Source organism: Rattus norvegicus, chromosome 6, assembly GCF_036323735.1.
Source record: "Rattus norvegicus strain BN/NHsdMcwi chromosome 6, GRCr8, whole genome shotgun sequence".
Classification (NCBI taxonomy): domain Eukaryota; kingdom Metazoa; phylum Chordata; class Mammalia; order Rodentia; family Muridae; genus Rattus; species Rattus norvegicus.
In genome coordinates, this window is record NC_086024.1 from 101864847 (window position 1) to 101890099 (window position 25253).

The following is a 25253-nucleotide window of genomic DNA, read 5'->3' on the forward strand; positions in this document are numbered from 1 at the left end:
CATGCTGAGGTGATTAAAGAAATGCATGAAAAGAATCATTCTAGGAATATTTGAATGCCACCTTTTTGAGTTGTGATTAAAATCTAGCCTGCAACCTCTGTCTAGTCATGTTATTTCTCAAACACACTAAACAAAAGTGGTTTCATAGAGCTATAGTTTGATAAAAATTGTCTGCTGTTAAGAATAAATTATCATTTTAAAGTGGTAGGTTGTTTTGTTTTTGTTTTGTTTTTTACTAAAATAACAGTGTGCTGTTACCAAGTTATGTGTTTAATTAGTTCAACTTCTCAGTTATTATTTTGTATTAAGGTTCATGAGTAAAAGACACAGAAAGGCTGTTCAAGTCTTTTTCCAGACTGTTGCTTTTACACCTATCATTGCTCCTTTCTGTAGTTGAGCTTCTACAGAAAGAAGTAGAAGGGAACAGCTCCGGCAGTTTTTCTTAACTTGTCATTTTTTAGTCTCCTGTCAGTAGAATTGTGAGACAACATATTTTCACCGTCTGCCACAGAGCATCCCAATTTAATGAAGAGATTTGGACAGTTTTCTCTGTCAACCAAGTGGGAGAATTTTCTTTTTCTCCGTAGTCATTACATAGAACACTAGGAACAATATGGTCAAATCTCCCCTGGATTAATTAAAAGTAATATAATTCTATATAATTTAAACCTGATAAATATTCAAAAAGTTATTTGTCTTTGTTTTGGTTGGTTCATTTCTATCGCTATCGTTGCTTAACCCCAGGATACCAAACTGATGAGCAGAGGCCAGAGCCTAGTATGTGGACAAAAGCACCTGGAGAATAGAGCCTTTGCGGTTTTGTCAAAGGGTGCTCCACAGTAAGCTTGCCCCCTCTTGGCAAATGCTTTATTTAGCATCTCCAGCTGTTACATGCTGTTTGCCCCTGGTGATTGAAAGTGAGGCCATGACCACTCCTAGGTATGACTGAGGAGAAGAGTTTTGTTGCAGATACGAGGTAGAATGTGGCCAGAGGCATCTAGAAGGCTCCACACTGGACCAGGCCATGAGAGGAGAGGGCTGGGGAGAGTGAGAGAGGAGTAGAAGAGAGAAGGGGCAAGTGACTAGGAGAGGATCTGAAGACCAGGGGAGCTCGCGGCAGGCTTGTAGGGAAAGAAAGGGAAGCCCATGCCTTGGACTGGAGAGGTCTAGGGTAGGAGGTGGGGAGAGAAATGCTGGGAGGAGCCACAGGCACTGAGTGAGCCTTGTCCCAGGTTTTTGGGGGACCTGACACTTGGTGCCTTTGGGGGTTACATTTTTGAAATGCATTCATATACTATCCTCTAACACAAAGCTCACTTTAAAAATTTGAACTCTAGCCTATGATACTGGTTCTTGATCTATCTTTTAAAAATGATGTGTTCAATATGAGCATAATATTGGAATAACAACAAAAACAAATGCATTATAATGGAGCTGGTTGGGCCAATATTGTAGCATCAACTCCATTATTAATAAAAATTACTTTTAATAGTTTATTTTATTTTATTTTATTTTTGAGGACAACCTGAATAATGCTTGACTTTTGCTGAATGAAAACATTATCAAATATAACTAGAGGGTGTTGGTTATCAAGTTTTTGTTTTTAATTTTAAAAGTTCATTAGTTAACAAAGAGAAAGTAAGGCTGCTTTAGGACAGTTTTATGAGAGGACTCTGACAAAACTGCATTTATACAGCCTTTATTTCAATACTGATTAGAAACTGTGTGCTTACAAAATTTAAAAAAAAAAAAGCTACTTCGAAGGAGAAATTAAATTCATTGAAACAGAAAAAATTTCTTTCCAGGTTGAGAAATCTCAGGTAACCTTTGTATTTCTAATGTGAGATAAGTGTGTCTTTTATTAGTTGGCTAGAGTTCTTTCTCTCCCTAGCCTCATCTAATCAAAGGGGGAAATCCTGTCTTTGATAACATTTAATAGCTACTAGGAAGTCTTTAAAGATCCTTTCCAAAAACAGCCCTAAGGGGAAGTGCATTGTTTTTAATTATTAGAGAACAGGAAAAGGAAGATTAGAGATTGTGTTGACTGAACAAAGTTGTTTCATCTCAGAGGCTGCTCTGGTAGGGGGTAAGCAACCCATGTTCTGTTTAGTAACTCTACCAATCTGTAGACTCTTAGAGACAGCTTCTCTCTCAACTCACAAACTCCTCCCTCCTCTTGAAGGCCCAACAACCCTCCCCTCTAAAATCCATAAAGTAAGGAAGTTTTTTTGTTCCGGAAGTCATTGTTAGATCTTCTAGCCTGGTTTCCCTTGCCTATGAACTAGCTACAAGTGTAAAATCACACATTTCACCTGAAATCTGACTCAGCACATCTCTTCAAACCTGGGATGAATATTATTTAAAATATCTGAGAGAGACCAAAATTTCCTGGATTTAATTTCTTCTGGGTTATGCTGTAGGTCTGGTTATAAAATGTATTCATTTTATTTGACCATACTATTTTTAGGTAAAAATGTAAAATTAAAAGCAATGAATGTTGATTGAAAAAAAAACAAGAAAGTACATAAAATATTAAAGAAAAAATAAAAATACTAAATATATAAATATGTGTTCCTTTTAGCCATTTTGGTGTATTTTAAATTAGTAGACATTTCTTAGAGTAAGTACCTATAAAAACTGGACAGAAAGTAAATAGTACAGCCTGTATCTCCGGTATCTTACACAGCCAGCTCTACCCTACTGTAAATATTAGCATTGCTCTGATACATGTGTTAAGATGAGAGGACTGGTTGGGCATGTGGCACGTGTCTCTAATCCCAGAACCCAGGATACAGAGGCAGGTGGATCTCTGAGTTTAAGGCCTGCCTGGTTCAACACAGAGAAATTCTGACTAAATAAATAAATACAGAGAACTGAAATCCATGTGTAGAGTATTCATGGTTTCTGTTCTATAATTCTGCTTTTGTCAACTGTATAACAGCAGGCTTCCACTGTACATAATTTTGCAGAGTCCATTCACTGCCTTCTCCCTGTTCATCCTTCTCTTCCTCTCCCAAGTCTCGTCAACCATTGTCTTAGTTAGCCTTAGCTGTCAAGTGAACCCAATTCAGACTTACTTGAGGACAGAATCTCAACTGAGTAATTTTCTAAAGCAGATTGGTCCGTGGCCGTGTGTGTGAGGGATTGTCTTGATTGTTGATTGATGTGAGATGGCTCAGCCCACTGTGGGTGTCACTATCCTGATGCGGGTGGTTGTGCTATATAAACAAAACGTAGCTGAGCATGAGTCTGAGAGCACTAGAGATGGGGGTAGCAAGCAGCATTGGCCAGTGGTTCCTGCTTTGCACTCCTGTCCCGGCTTCTCTCAATGACAGACTGTAACCTGTAAGCTGAAATAGACTCTTTCCCTAAGCCACAGCCACTGAGGAAACCAAAACAACCACGTTTGTTGTTTTAGTTTCCATAATTTCCTTTTCCTACAATGTTATATAGTTGGAATATACATTACATGCTCTTTTATGCCTACTCCCCTTTTCATTAGAGTTCCTGCACATCTTTTTGTGACTTGACAAGCTTATTTCTTTTTATTACTGAGTTGTATTATATTGTATTCTACTTGTTTATCCGATTATCTATTGAAGAACATTTTAGTTGCTTCCAATTTTTTACAATTTTGAATAAAGCAAGTATAAATATTTGTGTGCAGAACTTACATAGGTATCGTTTTTACCTCATTTGAGTACTTGTACTCATTCTGAGTAGGTACTCAGAAATAAGATTACTAGATCACATGTTAAGACTTTCTTCAGCTTTGTAAGAAGCTACAAGCCTCTCTTCCAAAGTGGCTTTCATTGTCAATACAAGGTATTATAACAAAATACTATGAACTGTGTGGTTTAACCGAGACAGTTCTAGAAACTGGAAGGTGTAGGTGAGGCTTAAGGTCCCACAGTTCCATTTCATGGAGATGATCCTTTCCCCAGCTTGGAGTCGCTTCCTTGCTTTCACATTGCATTGCTCCCTTACAGAGAATGGGAGTTCTGGTGGTTTTTAGTTTATAAAATCAGTAACCTATTATGAACCTATATTAATCATAGTTCTTTAGAAGAATAGAAAATATTGAGTTAGTGTGTGTCTGTTTAAACAGTGGGACCTATTGGATTGGCTTTCCATGGTAGCAGCTGGATAATCTAATTATGGTAGCTTATACTTTAAAGAGGCAGAGAACAGAGTGACTGCTTAGTTTAGGAAGCTGGATGTTGCAGCAGCCTCATTCTGAGGTTGAAGGCCTGGAAGCTCCCTAGAAATGCATTGATAGCCCAGGTTGTGCACACTGATTTGGCCTGCCAGCCTTGGAAGGTTCTGCCCATATTCAGGGCATATCTTTTCTCCCAGCCTCACAGTCACTTTTTCTGGTGTAAGAATCCCAAAGCGGCCAGGAATAAATCCTGTCTCTCCGTTCAACATAATTGCCGTGCTTCCTGGTAGGAGCTATTTCTTCATGTAGGAGCACCCTACGCCCTGATCTGGAGCTAACGAATCCAGAACAGCAAAGCTTATTATCATGGAAGAAGGAACAAAATTTGGTTAGGGGACCACTAAGGTTGATGATGGTGAGTGGTACTGATTTTATTGCCCTGTAACAAGCCCATGGTTTCTCTCTAATGGAGCCATTGTGCCACACCTGCCAGGCCTGCCAGGCCTACCATGTAAATATTCCAAAATAGCAAGTAATATTACCAACTGGCCACTGCGTATTCAGACACATGAATTTGTACAATTTCAGATCAGAACCACAGCAGGACCATGCATTCACAGCCTTATCTATCAGATCAGAACCGCAGCAGGACCATGCATTCACAGCCTTATCTAAACATCTTTCTCTCTCCAAAGCCTCACATTCAAATACCATCACACTTAAGACTTCAGTAGAATTTTAGGATAGAGAGGAAGATCTGCACATTCTTGTGGCTGTCCCGTTTTACATTCCCAAGAGCAATTAAAGGGACTTTGAATCATTTATACCCTTCACAGCTTTTGATAATTTTTGTCAAAAATGTTTAAATTTTAGATATTATATATTGTCATTGTTTTCTGTTGGCAGCCTATATTCAACTTCATTGATGACTTCTTACTTTGTGTGCTGGCTTTCCATAGCCATGACAAAATACCTGAGAAAAACAATTAACAGAAGACTTATTTTGATCATGGCTTCAGCGATTTCAGCCCTTGGTGGCTCATCTGTATTGTTTATGGGCCTGTGGTGAGGCTAAACACGGTGGGGAACATGAGGGGGTGAAACTGCTTACCTAATGGTAGCTAGGAACAAAGAGAGAGAGGGGACGCACCTGAGCCCCAGGATACCCTTGGAAAGCATTCCTGCAACAGCATCTTTTCTCCAATGCCTCTGCCCCCCAATGGCGGCACTAACGGGGGACCGAAGGTTTAACACCCGAGGACGTTCCAGACTTTAACCCTGGGGTTGGCTGTGTTCAGCAGGGTAGAAGTTTAGAGCTTTGCCTTTGGCTCTGTGTCTTCTTTGTTGACTTGTGTTGATTGCTGTGAGTTTCCCTTTCAGTGTTGCTTTTGCTGTGCTCCACATTTTGAAGTTTTGGCTAAAATACTGTTTTAATATCTTGAGACTTCATTCATCCTATGTTATAAATAACATGAGAGATTCTCACTGTCTTTCTGTTGATTTTTAGTCTAATTGTATTGTGGTCTGAAATCATATTTAATATGATTCTTTTAATTTTGTTAAAATGTGTTCTACCAATCAAAGCATGGTCTTTTTTGATGAAATGCCCTCCTATAAACTTAGACTGTGTCTTCTGTGGTTCTGGGTAAAGTATCCTGGAGAGATTAACTCAGTTCTACTTAATCTTTACTCATGCTCTTCTGCCTGATGGTTCTTTCAGTGATACAGGCATCAAAGTCTGCAAGTATAATAATGAATATGTTTTTAGTTTGTAACTCAAATATTCTGGGATATAGGTTTTAAAAAAAGTATGTCTTCTTGGGAGTCAACATTCTCATTTTACTGTTTCTCATATCGTTTTATTGCTTATTATTTTCCTTGTTTTGAAATTGATTTTGTCTGAAATTCATAGACATAGAAATTTAGTTTTCTTTAAATTAAATTTAACATGATTTCAGGGTAGTCCATCACTTTACTTTTAACCAATATGTCTTCATATTTAGAATCAGTTTCTTGGAAACAATCTGCAGTTGAGTTTTGCTCCCTACTCCCTGACAGAAGAAAGTAAAAACTTGCATAATCTCTGCCATTTATGTTGGTATATTTTAAACTAATGACACTTAAAGTGATGGTTGACATATGTGGTCTTCTAAAACAGCTTAGTCTCAACAGATGAGAAGCAGCCTCCGATACCATGAGAGTGGGGATGGAAAGAAGACAGAGTCAAGTTGCAGGGTCACTTATTGGGAGCTGACAGAAGCATGGCCCTGAATGGTAGCAGGATTCCATGTATCTTCATGATTTTAATCAGAAAAATAGGGGTGTGACTTAATCCAAGCCAGAATATACCTGTTGTATCAAAAGCTAGTATCAGAGTAAAGCACCTTCCCGGTGGTTCTAGGGTCTAAACAGGGTCCACATGCTCCTCTGTTATGGTTTGTTTTGTCCTTGGCTAATGTGCTGAGGAGTTATGCATAGAAAATGGATCAGAACCCCTCAAGGGCAAGCAGAACAGTTGTAAGTCAAGATGGCTACAGTTATGGCAAGCCGAATCCATAGAGTTGAATAAGAGAGTCTATACTATGTATTTATTTGTTGCCTTGTTCTTTGTCTGCTATTAAATTTATCTATTTTTCTGCCTTGTTGTATAAAGATTACATTTTTTTCTCTTGCCTTAGCTTATCAGTTAAAACCCTTCCTAGCAATTGGTCCGGAGTTTGTAATACAGGTTTGTAACTAATCTAGGTCCACTTTTAAATATATATTCTCTCCTGGCTATCACTACAACTTTATAATCAGAGTATTCTGAGTTTTTTTTTCTCCCAACCATCGTAACATTGTTCTAATCCATTGCACTCTCTGACAAATTAATTGGAAAGAGTAGGGGTGTATAGATCAGCAGGTAGGGTGCTTGCCTAGCATTCATGAAGCACTGAGTTTTAGGTTTGATCCTTGACATTGTATAAACCTGCCAAGGTGGCACATACTTATAATTCCAGAGACAAGGAACATAGAAACAGGAGGATCAGAAATTCAAGGTCATTTGCAGTTACACAGAGAGTTTGGGGAAGCCTGGAATACTCTACTGTACATATTTGGGATTATCTACCTTTTTTCCCTCCTCTTATAAGCTAGCAATAATTTTTCTGAAATTATTTTTTAATTAATTTTTTGAGACTTTCATGTATTTTCATGATTTCCATCCCCTCCTCACTTCTTCAATGTCGGTCCCACCTTAAATTCATGACTTCATCTTTGATTATTGTTACAAACACATTTGCATACATATGTATATATAAATACAACTTTTTGAATCAATTTAGTGATCACACAAAAATATTACACATGCACACGCATGCACACACACATGTACATGTGTGCTTTGGGCTGGAAAGTGATTCTCCCCTTCTCAGCAGCCATTCGTTGGCGGTAGCTCTCCTCTGGCGGGGGTTGGAGCTTGTTGTTTGTGGGATTTCCTTCATCCATGTTGATGTGTCAGCTAGTGCTATTATCATGCAGGTCTTGTTTATGCCACTATATTGTTGCTTTCACAGGCACAGCTCTGTCTATCTTTTTAGCTTGTGAAGGAAACTTTCATTGCTGTCTCTGTCTTTCCCTCCTTTCCCCCTCACCTTCCCCTTAATGCCCACTCTCTCTGCCTCTTTCCCCTCCTTTCTTTTCCTTCCTCCCTCCTCTCTCTCCTTTCTTTACCTCCACCTCATCTCCTTTCCCTGTCTCACTCAGCCCTGACAGATTTACCCTCCAGGTTCAGCCTCCTAATCCCTAGGGTTATAGTTATATGTCACCATATTCATCGCTATACAGAATTCTAAATGAGTCGTTTTATTCTTTCAAAATTCAGCCTTGATTGAATAGCTTCTGAATTAAAGGCCAAAGTCATTTTATCCTTGTTCATCTATAAGTAAGTTTTCCCATGTCCTGGATTTTTTTAAAAAAAACTTTTCTTTGATCTTCTTTCATTTTGATGGGATATTCTGGGGGATGTTGTTTGGTGTCACTATTCCTGACTGTAGCGGGTTTGCTTGGTTTGACGTTTTGTTGTTACTTGTAGATCAGGCTGGTTGGCTGTGTAACCCAGGTTGCCCTTGACTTTGAGCTCCTGCAGAATGCTAGGACTGCCAGGCTACAGTGGCACATGCCTTCCTTAGTGCTGCCACTGGAGAGACAGGAGCAGAGGATCTATCTCTGTGAGTTCTGAGCCAGTCTGATCTACAGAGAAGGTTTGAGTTACATAGTGAGACTCTGTATAAAAGAAAAGAAAAAAAAATTAAGGCATTCATCACTAGGTCCAGCTAGATTAATCTCACTTTTTAAATGTGTACTGTTTAGTGATTTCATATCCTTATGGGTTTATAGTTGGGTATCAGTCATTAACTTTAGAAAATCTTCAGGATTATAATTCCAAATATTCTCTTCTTTTCTCTCCTTTTGCATTTTCATTACATGTTATTCACTATTTGTAATTATTCCATGGTTCTTGGGCAGGTTATACATATTCATGGTCCTCCTGTCAAGCTCCCAAGGGCGGGGGTACCGGGCATGTATTACCATGCCAAGATTATTTTCTGAAATGCTGTCGCATCCTTTTCACCCAGGGTTATAGGTGCATTGTCATGTCTTTAAGCTTTCTGACTCTAGCTGGGTCATGTCCAATCCTGTCTGATCTGTTACGGCCATTCAGAGTTTCTGCCATTTTGGTTATAGTGCTTTTGTTTGCTAGCATTTCATTTCAGTTTTCAGTTTTTATCCACAGCTATCCTACTCATCCGCTCTTGTGTGTGGTCTACTTTCTATTACATGTCTTAAGATATTAGTCATACTTATTTTAAATTTCCTAAACTGATTACTCCAAAAATCTCTGCCATGTCTGAGTTAGGTTCTGATGGTGTCTTTGTCCCTCAGATTGTATTATTCTTACATCTTTGAGCATGGGATTTTGTTGAGAGCCAGGTATCAAAAGGGCTAAAAGCCCAAAAGAAATGGGCTTTTAGCATAAGGTTTTGTGTTTATTTGACTGGAAGTCAAGCTATGTTTTATGTTCAGTCTAGCTGTGGACTCAGATGTGTTAGTTTCCTTTAGTGATCTGTTGTCCTAGGCCTGCCTTGAGACTTCTTAACGGGGGCTGTTCTTTGAGTTCTAGTTCTTTGTCAATCCTCGGTCCTGTTGACGTGGTCATATGGGAGGACAGGTGTGCTAAGGCACCATGCTTATTTCTCAGACTTTAGCGAGCCTTAGTTGTACTTTCCACTTTCACCACATAGGTGAGCCTTGCTGAAACCACAGTAGGCAGACACTGTTGAGGAGGACACAGGCTGCTTACATGCAAATTGAGTTATCACAGTACATGAAAATTTTCTGGAACTGAACAAAATATAGTAAGTTTTATTATAATGATAAAATGATCACAAATAGTAATAAAAAATTTCAGAACATGAAAATAAGTTTTAAATGAAATGCTTCATTTATTTTTATGTTTTCTGTTATACTACATAGAAATATTCCAAGTAAGATTCTTCTAAGTGAATTTCATTATGGACTTCAAGTTAAAACCCAGTGTGAAACTCACAGAATTCTGAATGATAATGTTCTAGCAATAACACATGAATAGAGTAATTTCTTCTGACTCTGTTCTTCATGTAAAAATTAATTATAGTGTTTTATACCATTTAATAATTAAATTATATTTTCTACAGTATTTATCACTCTCAAAGATGATGTTTTTTTTTTTCAGGAAAAAGTATCCAGCTCCCTAGAAAGTATACAGTGACATAACAAAATTGATTAAAGCAATAATAATACTTCTTCTCGTCATGTGCTATGTAGGTAGCATGTATTAATGACATGCTTGATGGATGTAAGGCAGGGTTCCTATTTTCTGAAGTAGTGAGTGGTGAGAAGATTTAGAGATATCTAGGTAGCTTTTTCTAAGTGCTTATCTATACTTTTCTAGGTATTCAAAGGTATTAAATTGTTATCTACAAACTGGCAAATGTAGAAGTCAATCCCTGAATAATATTGACTGTTTGCATCTTGAAAATTGGTAAAGCTAACAGTGTTCACAAACCTCAACATTTTCCCATCACTGAGGCTGTGCTGCTGCTGGTAGACTCACTTGTAACAAAGTGATGGTTTCCTGCAGCAACTGTGGCCTATTCATTTGTTCATTAGGCCTGTGTTGTGCTTAGTATGGACCTGAGGCTGTGGTAGTTGCTGAGACGACAAAGCAGGGATTATGTCATCGAAAAGGAACAAAGCATTGGAGAGAGCTGGTGGGACCTCGTCCCTGCTCTTCTCTTTATACTTGAGAGGACAATGGAAGTGTGGTTGCGTGGCTCTGAGACAGGCCAGCTAAGATTTGTGGCCTGTTGATAGATAAGCATCTCCAGGGGCAGGGAGCTGTGAGGACGGGAAAGCAGTGCTCACAGAAGGAAGAAGCGTCTTGCCCAGGTTTTAAAATAAGCTGGGCTGACAGGACCCCATTTTTTCAGCCTAGTTGGAAATTTCATGAAGAATATAATTATCAAGTTATGTAATTGCAATTGTCCTATACATTTTAAACCAATGACAAACCAAAACCTGCCCTCCAAAGTGCCAGACACGTCTTGCTTGCCTTATTTGCCATGTGTATCTTCCGTCTCCTAGTCTCTCGTCAGCTAAGGTTTTGTGCATTTGTGTGATAGCACCTCTCATTCTTGCGTGGATATCCCTGCGCTTCCCTGCTAAACAGAAAAGGTGCTGATTTCTAGAGGAACATCTTCACAGGATTTATCCAACTGTGGCGTAATTGTAAGAGGTTAGCTCTCCATCTAGAGATATTACTTAACTCAGGGAGAGTAAGATGGCTCATATCATGTCAGTAACAGCAGTGGCAATAGCATCGTTGTTGGTACCTGAAGCCATGCCCAGCATCTCAGCCTGTCGCACAGTGGAAGCTGAGGCAGCTGAGCTAGGAGAGCAGATGTCTCTACAGTCTTAGATGGCAGAGTCGACCATTAGGCGTGATGACTTGAGTTGTTGGTCCTCTGCACACTGGAGGGACTTATACTTCTAGAGGGTTTTCTGCTCTAACCTTTGCTTTTAGACCAAGATGCATGATTACTTTATCAGCCCTTATTAAGCCACTAAGCACAGTTCTGTGTTAAATTATCCTCTGGTCTGTGCCACAGAATTCTTGCTTAGATTTGGTATTTTTCCTTCCTCAACATATATTTTATTTTACTCTCTTATAATGTACTTAGAATACCTAGTTAAAATTGCGCGCACGCGCGCGTGTGTGTGTGTGTGTGTGTGTGTGTGTGTGTGTGTGTGTGTGTGTGTTGGAGAGCGCGTCCGCATGTGGCAGTTAGAACACAAGCAACCTTAAATATTCCTCAGGTGCCGTCCACTTTGAGGGGACGTGGGGGAATAGGGTCTGTCAATAGACCGGCACTCACCTAATAAGTTAGGCTGGCAGGCCAACCGGCCCCAGTAATCTGCCTGTTTCCCTCTTCCTAGTACTAGGATTACAAGATTAAACTCAATATCTTTACACTTGCAAGACAAGTGTTTACCAGTGGAATTATCCCCAGCCACTCTAGTTATGATTGCTTGAATCTTAGGGTGTTAGAATTGGCCTTTACCCTGTCTTTAGGACTGAAATTCAAAATGATTCAATATAATCAGGAGATAATTTAGCACATAAAAAATATAAATGACTTAAATCCATCATGACACATCTCATTGCTAGTTCCCCAAGTGTGATGATCATGGAAGCACTATAAAGTTCCCAGCAAAAGGAATTTCAGCTTCCAAACAGTGCCGCAGTGAACTTACGATTGTGTGCCTGCTTACACTAGTCACCCTTTCCAATGATTTTTCAAAGAATAAGTCAGTCCTTTGGGCCCTTTCCTGTTGCTACCCACTATCAGGAGCTATGCCAGATAGTAAAGCAATAAGTTGTGACTTTGTATGAGGGAAGGGAAGTTGGAATTGGACTCTGGTACATTTAATGAAAACACATTCTTGTCTTCTCAGGTTACCTGTTCCTCTATTTTCTTGTTCTGCCACTGAGAGATGCTGCTTTAGGGTTTTTGGGATCCTTGGGGCTGGAAGGATTAAGTTTGGAGAAAGCTACTAATTTACTAAAGAAAAGAACCACTAACCAAAACTTTCCCTAAATTTCTATGAACTTACAAGATCTTACAAGCCGTGAGAGACTGTTGGCAGCATCCTTTAAAAAATTTTATTACATTTATTATTTTGTTATTTGTCTAGTGTAATGCAACACATCCTCATTATTCATGTGCCGTGACGTGAGTGGGGAGGTCAGAAGACAGTGAGTAGAAGACAGCCTCCCCTCCATGATGTGAGTCCTAGAAATCAACTCGTCATCAGACAGACTTGGCGACATGTGCCTTTACCCAGTGAGGCTATAGCTTTCTCTAGGTATCTATTAGAATTAGTAAATTTAATTTGGAAATTCAGAACGGCCACAGTGATCCTTCTGTTTAGTGTCATGGTCAGTCAAACCTCCTTGGTTTTTTTCTTTTGACATTGTCCTGTCCACCTAACTCTGTAAACTTCCCCACAATAGGCATGTTCTCTGTCGGCTGCTCTTTTAGTCTCCCGTCCAGAATAATGCTGAGGTCTGGAGTCCAGTTGCCTTTACAAGGTGTTTTTGTTGCTTGGAAAAGCGTCAAGTTTCTCATCAGAATGCGGCTCAGTCACTCCTGGGGTGCGATATGTTGTCGTTAGAATGTCACCAACGCTGCACTGCATTTCATGTGATTGGATTTAAAACTTTTCTCTCAATTGGTTGAAGCCTTCATACTGACAATAATAATAGTCTTTTGTGTTGTTGTCAAAGTAGAATTCATACGGCAGATGACAGTCTTATTTTTGTTTGAGAAGCGATTTCTATCTCCTAAAGTGGGTGGAAAACAAAAGAAAAGTAGCTCAGGTGTTGACTTGTTAATATTTTATCTTCTGTATTTTAAATTAGAATGGATGTCTCTCATCAAACAAAGATATAAATATTTATGTTGTTGCTATAATGCCAAAAATAGACTTCATACTTTTGGGGGTTTATTTATTTTTTATAAATGGCCATATTTGTATTCAAGTCAAAATGACTTTACATTAGAGATCTCATAGCTTGTTAGAGTTTAGGCTTGATCTCTTTTCATTCTTGGCTTCTCTGTCAACTCTCAGTTTAGTAAGAATTTGATCTGTTGTATATGGGCATATACTCTTGAAGAAAATATATAATTCCAGAAACTTAGATAGTCTTTATAAACATGAGTTTTAAAAAGTCCTTACTGAAATATGAGCAGAATATATCGTTGGCTTAGACAACGAGATGTTTCTGAGCAGAACAGAGTTTTGGTCAGGTTGGGTAATAACATCAAATTTCCTAATATTTAAATAGCCCAAAGTCCCCACTCTTTAGCTTGATCATTTGTTGAGCTATTGGAAAAGATAAAGGCTGCATACTGCCTTATTGCCTTAGTAAACGGCATGAATAAGACATGCCTTGGGTATAAAGCACTCACTGAAATGAGAGCATTGCCATGTATTTTTCAAAGGCTACATCTTGACAGGTCATCTTTCCTGGACCAAACTGTAGTTGCTTCTTGAGAATTTTTCAGCAGAATTGACCCCAAGATAAATAATATTTTAAGAATGCCTTTGCATTTGGCATTGTGTTTAGCTTTCTTGTTTCTGTGTGTGAGGGGATACATGTGCATGTGTGTACACCTGCATGTACCACCTACAGGTATATATCAGGTCTTCCTTGATTCATCTTCATCTTTTTTCTTGTTTGTTTGTTTTTGTTTGTTTGTGATAGTCTTTGATTGAACTTAGACCTTGCAGATTCGTCTAGACTAGCTGGCCAACAAATTTCAGAGATCCTTATGGTTTTGCCTCCCCAGTACTACAGACCTGTGCTGTGCAGAGGTTTTTTTGTTTTTTTTTTTTTGTGTTTGTGTTTCTTTTTTTTAACCTGGTGCTGAGGATCTGAACTTAGGTCCTCATATTGCATACCAAACACTTTACTTACTAAGCTATCTCTCCAGCCCCTAGTGTTTAGCGTGCTATGTGCAGCATCTCATTTCATTCTTAAAACAATTTTTATAATAATTGATAATAATAACTATTTCTGTCACAACTTACAGATGAATGTGATAGTATTACTAGTATCAATTTCCAAATAAAGAAACTAGGATGAGGCTAAATATGTATCATTTGAGATAACACAACATGAAGTGATAACAGATTAAACATCAATGTTTGTGATTGTAAAGTTCCTCCTCTTAATCACTGTGTATTAGAGCCAGTCACACACTCACACACACCTATATATATATGGTTTTCTCAAGGGTTTTGAAGACATCTTGGTCATTCTCAGTTTTATGAGTCATGCATAACTTAAGAATGACTCCCTCTTGAGGGGTGAAGTTGGGGGAATTAACAGTAAGGATGTTTGAAAAAGCCATGTGGAAACCTATTTTTTATGTTTACTAAATAATCATATACAGAAAAAGATTGTAAGACCCAGAGGTCTGGAAAGAGCAGACAAAACAATGTTTTTTGGACATGATGGAACCATTTTAGTCAAGAACTCATAATAGGTGTGGTTGCCTGTACACCATTAAGACAGTCTACATTCTAGTAATGATGGCTGTCAGTTGAGGTGGAACTGAGCAGTCCGTTGTATAAAGCACAGACAAGTTGGTGCTGATTTCTACAAATGAGTAGTAGTGCCAACTACTGTATGATTTACCATACAGAACGTTCTTTTGCTCGATGGTTAATTCTGTATACTTTCTTCAAAGTACTAAAGTTTCGACAAGTTGATCAGAGGCTGTGTTCTCAGACAATTTCTGTTTTAAGTTTTTCTTCACAGTGGCCACTGATTTACATTCCACTGGGCACAAATGCCCCCTCTCCACAGCTGTGATAATGTATATTAAGCATCCTCTGTGTTTTCGCTGCCAACCTTCCTAACATGATTTTGATTTGAACTTTATTGTTGATTAGAGGTATCAAACAGTTTCCCATATACTTGTCCATTTACACTTTTGAAAAATGTCTCCTTAGATCCATTGCCTATCTTTTGAAAAGTCATATTAATTTTTTCATACTCTTCTGTTTGAATTTTTTGTATACATTTACAACTTAATGTTCAAGTTGTGTCTTCACCAAGTTGTTTGAGACTCATGAAATCATTGCCTCAGCCGATGTTGTGGAGCTTTTCCTGTTTTTTGTTTGTTTGGTTTGGTTTGGTTTGTATGTTAGGGGGATTTTGGTTTTGTTTTCTTACAGCTTTATTGTTTCGGATCTTATGTTTGTCTTTATGCATTTTGAATCCATTTGTGTATATGATATATGAATCCATTTTCATCTTCCTGCATGTTAGTATCTATTTTTCTTAATATCATTTACAGAAGAGACACCTGTGTATGTACTTGGTACATTGACTTAGATCAACTGTTGTGAGGCCTTGAGTTTCACTGGTTGTTGTGCCTGTTTTTCTGCCAGCACCATTGTGCTTTGTTTGATTGTGAAAGCTTTGTGATGCATTGTAAAATCCAAGTCAATGCCCCTAGCTCCTGCCCCTTCCTTTGAAGATTGCTTTGACTGTTTAGGGTATTTGTATAGTTGCATACAAATTGTGTTTCTCTATTTCTTTGAAAAATGACTTTAGAATTGAGATATGGAATACATTGCTATAAATCACTATGGGTACTATGAATATTTTAACATTAATTTTTGTAGCCTGTGTACATGGGCCATATTTCCATTTATTTGTGTCCTCAGTTTCTTTCATTATTTTATCATTTTTCAGTATTTAGACATTTTATCACATTATTTAAATGTAACCTTGGGTGGACTCAATGAGAGAGGATGCACCGAAGTCCAGCAGTGACTGACATGGGGGGGTGAGGGGCTGAAGGTGGGAGGGGAGGTAAGGGAGGCTCCCCCTTCTGAGAGGAGAGGGGAATGGGGGATGGAGAAGGAGCTAGGAGAAGGGGTACTAGGAGGAGAGGGGAAACTAATACTGGGATATAAAGTGAGTAAAATAATTTTTAAAATTTACTCTTAAGTTTTTTAAGATTTTTGTGCTATTGCAAATAAAATTTTTTAATTTCTTTTCAAATAGTTTGTTGATAATTTATAAAAATATTACTAATTTATACAAGTTTATTGAACTTATTAATCCTTATATTGAAATAATCCAGAAATAGAAAGATACTTATGATCTCATGTATATGTAGGATCTACAAAAAAAAAAAAAACTGATCTCATGGAGACAATAGGAGGTGGTGTCTAGGACTGAAGGAAGAAGGAAGGGCAGCTGTTGTGAAAGAGGACAAAGTTTCACTTACGTTGGAAGAACAAGTTTTAGTGCTGTCTGCTGGGTGACCACGGTTGATGATAATGTACAGTCAGTCCCCTTGGGCTGCAGGAGATATCAAAATCCTCACACCCATGTCTGCCTGAGCCCTTTGTGTTCAGTTACATAACACTTACACGCACCCTATACTTAGCTAGATTGCATACAATGCAGAGAGACATAAGGGACAAGCAGTTCTCATGGTTAAAAACCCAATGCATAAATTAATAAACCATTTCTTATAATCTCCCCCTAAAAGAAACTTGACCAGCTGGGCTCAGAACTACTAGTCAGCAACATCACCCATTTAAAACTTAGTGCCATGGCTTGAATTTCAGGGGATCCATCATTACGACTAACATCTGTAAAATACATTCATTTAGTATTATAAAGTGTGTGTGTGTGTGTGTGTGTGTGTGTGTGTGTGTGTGTGTGTGTGTGTGTGTGTATAATGGGGGCGCGGGGGGACTGAAGAAATTAAAGTTTTTATCTTTGCTAGTGGTAAGTAGAAATACCTTTTATTTGTGACCTTTTGCTAGACAGTTTTGAAAGCACACTTGATAGAAGTGATGTTTTATTTCTCTTGCACTGTAAACGGCCCTATCTAAGTGAGATTTTGCAGTGGAAATCATGTACTTTTTGCTTGGTGAAGCATGTGATTTTATATTGTGGCTACTACGGTGTTTGATTTTTACTGTTCCTCAAACATTTGAATATAGTTCCACAAATATTTAAACAAGCTAATGAGTTAATGAAAATAGAAACAAAGAGGCAATGGAACTGTACTTCTTTAGCTGGAAGATGTTTTCATTGCATTCTGAAGGTTGTCAGTATTGCTAATGATGGTGAAATTGAGGACTCGGTGGCATCAGAATAATATGTTCTTATTGGTGAAATCTGAGCTATGTAGACTGAACATTTAGAATAACCTTGTTAGAAAGAAGTGACAAAGGATAGCACTACTAATTCTCTGCTTTTATGTAGGTATATATGTTTATGGGTATGTACGAAAGCGTTTGCTGCTGCTTTCTTTATTTTCTCCCTTTCTTTCTTCTTCCACTGAGCCCAATGGTGATGCCTTTTAAAAACATCTTACTTTGTAGCCCATGCTGGCTTTGAACTAAGGATCCCTATCTCAACTTTCTGAGTGCTGAGGCTATAAGCATGCACTCTACCCAACACCAGGAATTGCTTTCTTCCTCTGTTCTTTCTTATTATTATTAAAAATAACCATCTTTCCCTTCCTCTTTCATTCTTTATTTTCTCTTTTATTTGTGTCTTGCTTCTGATCATTTCCATATCAGAGAAAGCACCACTGATTCTGATTCCCTTGCCTTAAGGGAGACTGGTGCAGCTTAATTTAAAATGTGTCCCATTCTTCTCCCTCACATTCTTGTAGTTCCTCCTCTGCAGAAGGCGCCCATGCTTTCTTAGCTGGCGTACTAGATGAACTGCAGTGCTGATGTTAAATTTTTTATTACTACTCATTCATTCATACTACAAATGTCATGTTTTAGGTACTTATTCTTAAAGTCTTGAAATGATTTTGCATAGCAGAGAAATAGAATATTACCAGAAGTTTAAGTTTTAACTGTACTAAACTGATTTTAAAATACCTATGCAGTTAGCCTTATTAACTGTGTTCTAAATTTTATATATATACATGGGTGTATATGTATATACATACACACACAGAAATAAACTGTTTCATATTGATGAATACACGTTATAGGCTTATTTTTACAAGTATATTGTTTCCTTAATTATCCTGTGATTATAACAACATCTTAACTGGGATTATTTTGTATATTTATTCTAATATTTTCCATTATGAAAATTGTAACTCAGTACAATTTATTTCTGTGTAGTATTTTTTGTCTGCTACTTACTACTGAGAAATCTTTAGTGTATAAAATCTGGGGGTACTATCAATTGGGGTTTTTTTTATCAGTGCATTATAAATATAGTAGGAGAGAAATAGTAATGATGAATTTTGAAAGCAATCATCTTCTGTGAAAATGATTACTTAATCTCTGAACTTGACTATGGAGATAAGTAAGGAACAAGTTTCTATTATTGTCATAATTGAATATATACTAAGTCTAACTTAGCCAAGAAAAATATTTTTAGTTGTCTATTGTTTTTCTACAAATGATACAGATGGTTTAATTTATAATTGTAATTCTTTGTTATTTTAGTGTCTGTTAGAAAAGAAATACAAGGGCCATTTGCTATAATAACAGGCTAGAAGTTCAAGGACATTTACTATATAATAACAAAACAAACAGAAAACATGAACTTAGTAACAGCGTATCTGTCAGCCATGTGGCTGATAAATGCTGGTGACTGTCCTAACTTGCAGGATGAAGCGATAATGTGACAGGGTGGTAGGAATTGGTAGAAAGGCCCCACACTTGAGAGGCATGCTCAGCTCTGTCACTCTTGCTCTAGTATTGTAAGCAAATTTCCTGGCTTCCACTATAGAGTAAAAACCATCTTTCCGTAGAGTTGCTATGAAGGTGACAGTACTCCAAGTGAGGTTGGTTGCATGGCAAATGTGTGAGAAGTGTATTGTAGTCACAATGTGTTTTGTTGTTCCATTAGGTGAAGTGAATGACAAAAATATTCAAGTGGTGGAGCTCCCCATTGTAGACAGCCTCCATCCTCGGCCTCCTTACTTACCACTGGCTGTTCCAGAAGACCTTGCAGATCGACTCGTAAGAGTCCATGGTGATCCTGCAGTGTGGTGGGTGTCCCAGTTCGTCAAATATTTGATTCGTCCACAACCTTGGCTAGAAAAGGAAATAGAAGAAGCCACCAAGAAGCTTGGCTTCAAACATCCAGTCATTGGGTAAGAATCTATTTTCCCCTCTCAAACAATAATATATAGCAGTAGTATATATTACTACTGCTGTTGTTGCCTTTTACTATGATTTTTTTATAATTAATAGTCACAGTTTCACTAAAGAACGAAGATTCCAGGATCTGGGGACTGTTCTCCCTTGTACACATAGGGCAGCCCGCAGACTGGCTCAGTGTGCCCTTCTGCTGTCTCAGATGCTCCTCTTCCTTTGTCTCTCTCCCTTTTGTTTTTATGAAGCTCCTTTGTTTTATTTTCATATTTCCTACTCCACATCTTTCTTCATCTCTTAATCTTTATATGTAATTACTGACCCCGATTCTAAATGTTAGAGCTAAAGGAAGCACATACTGAAATCAGAATATTAAATAGTATTCCTCCCCTGAACTTCATTGAAATTCAGAGTAGCGAATTCTCTCTGCCCCACTTCATTTGTACAGAGCACAGGAAACAAGTCCAATCTCCTGAGAGAAACAGTGATTAAGAAGAATGTAGGAAAGAATAGATATTCCTGTGATCCAATCCACATCTGGACTACAGTCTGGGATGCAAAGAAAAAAACAGCCCAGAGATGACACAGTTACCCCAGTGTACCCCAGCCCTCCCTCGCCTTTAGCAAGACTAAGATGTGGTGAGAATGCTGGGAAGTCAGTGACTTAGCCATTGTAGGACAGTATAAGCCTGTGTCCCTCATTTAATAACATTGTGGGTTTTTTCCTCAGTACAACAAATGAGATCTGTTTCTGTTTGCATTTGATAAAGCACACACACACACACACACACACACACACACACACACACACACACACACACAGGGCTGTAATGGTTTCATGAACATAAAATAGGCACTATCTTTTAAAGGCTTGCCTGTCTTAACTGTAGGAAAATTTCATATGAGTCTATTTCCTTGAATGACTTTAAATTCGACAAACTGAAGTTATAGTAACTGTACAGGGTAAATTGAAAGAAAATAATAATAATAATAATAATAATAATAATAATAATAATAATAACAGCAACAACAACAGACATCAGAATGTTAAGCTGTGAATCTGGTTATGATTTTAGTCTCAAAAACCTTAAAACTTAAATCTGTTTTTTAATGGAGGATTGGTGAGTATTTTGCTTCCAGGCTCCCATATATTCTTGATATGCCCTTTGCTTTTTCTGTGAGAAGGTATTTCTCAAAGACCTTTACTTGCCTTTCATATTGCCCTGTTCTATTCAACGTGTAAACCATATTAAAATATTTGTGAAATGTTTCAAAATGATTTTATATTTCCTAATGGTGAGAATAAATGAAAAATCGGTTTGCTATGCTCCTAATGCCACCGTGACTAAAGATACTAATTGAGTACCAGTACAGTTTCAGCATGCTCTCCCTCTCTCCCCAGAGTCCATGTCAGACGCACAGACAAAGTGGGAACAGAGGCAGCCTTCCATCCCATCGAAGAGTACATGGTACATGTTGAAGAACATTTTCAGCTTCTCGCACGCAGAATGCAAGTGGATAAAAAAAGAGTATATCTGGCTACCGATGACCCTGCTTTGTTAAAGGAGGCAAAGACAAAGTAAGTTAGACCAACTTGTAGCTCGGTAGTGGATAATTTCTTTTAGTTGAAAAGAATCCTTGATCTAGGAACTTGTGATTCTTCTTGTTGCTAAGTAATGGGTTCCAAAATTCAAAGGTTATACACTTGTACACGCCTTAATCTAGTCAAGCCATATCTTGTTTGTCATACCTGAGGTACTGTAATAAGAAATCTAAAGAAAAGTAGACTACCAATTTGTGTAGCATCACCACAATCATCATCAAACACATTACCATACTTCTTGATACCAAAATCTGTTTTAACCCACTGGAGTTGCCATGAACAAAATTTTATAGATTGGGGCTTAAATGGCAGTTTATGTCTCACAGTTCTGAAGACTGGGGCATTCCAGGTCAAAGCGCTAGTGAGGTCCGTTTCACGCCGAAGCTTTAGCTTCCTCTTAGCACAGAGGCAGTAACCATGCCTCCATGGTACACTCTGTTGGAAAGGAATTCCCATTCTAGGGATGGAAGAGACAGAGAGCGTATGGTGTGAACAGTACTACTGTAGGGTTAGCGGAATATGAAGAAGCACATAGACAAAGCCTTGATCCAAACTGTAAATGTCTTCTCAGATGATCTGGGTCAATAAAATAAGAAAAAGATGTAGTAAGTGTATATGAAAGTAGAGGAGGGGAGAAGAATACAGTCTTAGCTTTGCTCAGACCCCTCCCAGAAATCACCCCTAAGCTTTGAGTAGGCCATGTCTGTCCTCTGCTTGTTCTTGAGATGTGGTTGAATACTTGTGCGCCCGTCTCCTTCAGTACATTGTGTATGCTTTTGATGCAGTGCCTAGCTCTGGTGTAGGCCCAGTAGATACTGGATTGCTTATCTAAATACCATCCATTTGAAAACCTTTGGTCAATAGTTAATCGCTTAAACTATTTTCCTGTTTTATATTACTGCTTGCTCTCTCTTTTCTGTTAGTTGTAGGTGGGAAAGAAAACATTTAGAATAAGGCCTGAAATGCCACTGTTTCCTCAAGTGTTTGAGTACATGTAGCCAAGAGCTCATCAGCCAAGTGCAAGACTCAGTTAACATAAGAGCCACTCACTAAGCGATGCCTGAGTGAAACCTCTAAAGCGTTCAGTTGTCGGTTCAGATAGACAGCGCTCATTCACTCTAAAACACTAGTCATGATTTCTAAATTGGTTAAAGAGAGGATATTAATTTTCTCTACTCTTTGACTTATCATTGAATGTATCACAACCCTTTTCTCCCCTTGATTGGCAGAGTAGTTTGTGTCCCTTAAAAGAAACAAAAGTTTATAAATATGAGAGAAAGAAATGTACTGCCCACAATCCCATTACCCAGTGACAGCCGTTGCTTAAATGATGACATTTTCCTCTCAGAAATTTGTATAGTTACATTTTTGGTTCTGGTTTTTGAGATGGAGTCTCATGTGGCCGAGGCTGACCTCAAGCTCACCGTGTAAGTAAGGATGATTTTGGACTTCTGATTCTTCTGCTTCTATCCCCCAACCCCATACCCAGTACTAGATTAAAAGCCCAGGCCACCACACCCAGTTTCTGTGCTGCATGCCGGGCACGCACCCTACAAACTGATGGCCTCCTAGCCCTAATCACGTTTTTTAAAAAAATAGTTAAAAATTGGTGTGATTTGAACTTTTTTTCAATTAATATAATATTTACTCTATCTTGTTAGGTCACGTAAGTCTATTTACTTATTTATTTCTAACAACTCAGTGTTTGGATGCAGTGTGATACTTTAAACTATATACATTATAGAAAAAGTCAAACTAATCAACACCTATCACTTCACCAACATCTTCTGTGTGTGGTAGGGGTTGGGGGTGGCACCTTGGTGGGCATCTAAAGTGCTTCCATAACCTGGCTCCTGAAATGACGATGAGAAAGTAGAGAGGTTTCTTTGACACTGATTTCAGTTACTTTATATGGCCTCTAATAGGATTGCTGGATTTTATGGTAATTCTGTTTTTAGTTTTGAGTGAGCTCCATCCTTTAAGGTAACAGTTGTTTATGCTGTCCCCACAGTGAATCAAGGATTCCTTTCTACCACAGCTCGAGTGACACTTACTACCCTGTACAGCCATTCCGAAGGGTGTGAGATGATAACTCATTATGGTTTTAATTTGCATTTTCCTGGTGCTCAGAAATGATGAACACTTTTCATATCCTTTTCCACATATTGTTATTTCATCTTCTATGTATTTACTGACATTTCTTTTTTAATAGTTTGTTTATCTGTTTTTTTTTTACACTCCAGAATTTATTCCTCTCCCTGTCCACCCTCCGACTGTTCCATATCCCATACCTCCTCCCCCGCCACCCCTGTCTCCATGAGGATGTCCCCACCATACCTCTCTAAACTTCCTGGGACCTCCAGTCTCTTGAGGGTCAGGTGCATCTTCTCTGACTGAACCCAGACCCGGGAGTCCTCCGCTGTGTGTGTGTTGGGGGCCTGATCTCAGCTGCTGTGTGCTGCCTGGTTGGTGATCCAGTGTCTGAGAGATCTCAGGGGTCCAGGTTAATTGAGACTGCGGGTCCTCCTACAGGGTTGCCTTCTCCTCAGCTTCCTCCAGCTTTTCCCTAATTCAACCAGAGAGGTCAGCAGCTTCTGTCCATTGGTTGAGTGCACACATCTGCATCTGACTCTTTCAGCTGCTTGTTGGGTCTTTCAGAGGGCAGTCATGATAGGTCCCTTTTTGTGAGCACCCCATAGCCTCAGTAATGGCATCAGGTCTTGGGGCCTCCCCTTGAGCTGGATCCCACTTTGGGCCTGTCTCTGGACCTTCATTTCCATCTCTGCATTTCTTCCAGACAGAAAGAATTCTGGGTCAGAGTTTTGACTGTGGGATAGCAACCCCATCTCTCATTTGATGCCCTGTCTTTCTGCTGGAGGTGGGCTCAACAAGTTCCCTCTCCCCACTGTAGGACATTTCATCTAAGGTTCTCTCCCAGCCCCTGTCCCCTTTTACTCCCAGGTCCCTCCTTCCCTCCCTCTTGTGGTTGCTTTCTTCTCCCTCCCAAAGGGGACTGAGATGTCCTCACTTGGGTCCTTCAACTTGTTGATATTTTTGAGTTCTGTGGACTGTATTGGGTATTCTGTACTTTTTTTGGGGGGGGGCTAATATCCACTTGTTAGTGAGAACATACTGTGCATGTCCTTTTGGGTCTGTGTTACATCACTCAGGATGACATTTTCTAGTTCCATCCATTTGCTTGCAAAACTCTGGATGTCCTCATTCTTAATAGCTGAGTAGTTTTCCATTGTGTAAATGAACCACATTTTCTGTATTCATTTTTACGTCATGGGACATCTAGGATGTTTCCAGCTTCTGGCTATCACAAATAAAGCAACTATGAACATAGAGGAACCCATGCCCCTGTGGCATGGTGGAGCATCTTTTGGGTATGTTTCCAAGAGTGGTATTTCTTTAGGTACATCTATTTCCAATTTTCTGAGGAACCTCCAAATTGATTTCCAGAGTAGTTGTAGCAGTGTGCAATCCCACCAGCAATGGCGGAGTGTTCCTCTTTCTCCACATCCTTGCCAACATGTGATGTCACCTAAGGTTTTGATCTTAGCCTTTCTGACTGGTGTGAGGTGGAATCTCAGGGGCGTTTTGATTTGCATTTCCCTGATCACTAAGGACTTTGAACATTTCTTTAGGTGCTTCTCAGCCATTCAAGATTCCTATGTTGTGAATTCTCCGTTTAGATCTATACCCCATTTTTTAATTGGGTTGTTTGGTTTTTTGGATCATTAGCCTCTTGAATTCTTTATGTATTTTGGATATTATTCCTCTATCAGATGTGAGGTTAGTGAAGATTTTTTTCCCCAATCTATAGGTTGCCGATTTGTCTTGTTGACCATATCCTTTGCCTTACAGAGGCTTTCCAGTTTGATGAGGTCCCATTTATCAATTCTTGATCTTAGAGTATGAGACATTGCAGTTCTGTTTAGGAAATTTCTGCCTGTGCCAATGAGTTCAAGACTCTTTCCCACTGTCTCTTCTATTAGATTGAGTGCATCTGGTTTTACGTTAAGGTCCTTGATCCACTTGGACTTGAGCTTTGTGCATGGTGACAAATATGGGTCTATTTTCATTTTTCTACATACAGACATCCAGTTAGATCAGCACCGTTTATTGAAGATGCTTTCTTTTTTCCATCGTATATTTTTGGCTTCTTTGTCAAAGAGCAAGTGTCCATAGGTATGTGGTTTATTTCTGGGTATTCAATTCTATTCCATTGATGTCTGT

The 25253-nt window shown here is 38.7% G+C and overlaps 1 protein-coding gene across 4 annotated transcripts in view; it reads left to right on the top strand.

Annotated features, from left to right (window-relative positions):
* Window positions 1–25253, top strand: part of Fut8 (fucosyltransferase 8) — a 227431-nt gene that overhangs the window by 182493 nt on the left and 19685 nt on the right. For all 4 annotated transcript variants that reach the window (NM_001002289.2, NM_001412189.1, XM_039112660.2 and 1 more), the window contains 2 exons: window positions 19161–19407; window positions 20811–20987. In NM_001002289.2, coding sequence (NP_001002289.2) covers window positions 19161–19407; window positions 20811–20987 — 424 coding nt within the window. The remainder of the gene's footprint in view (window positions 1–19160; window positions 19408–20810; window positions 20988–25253) is intronic.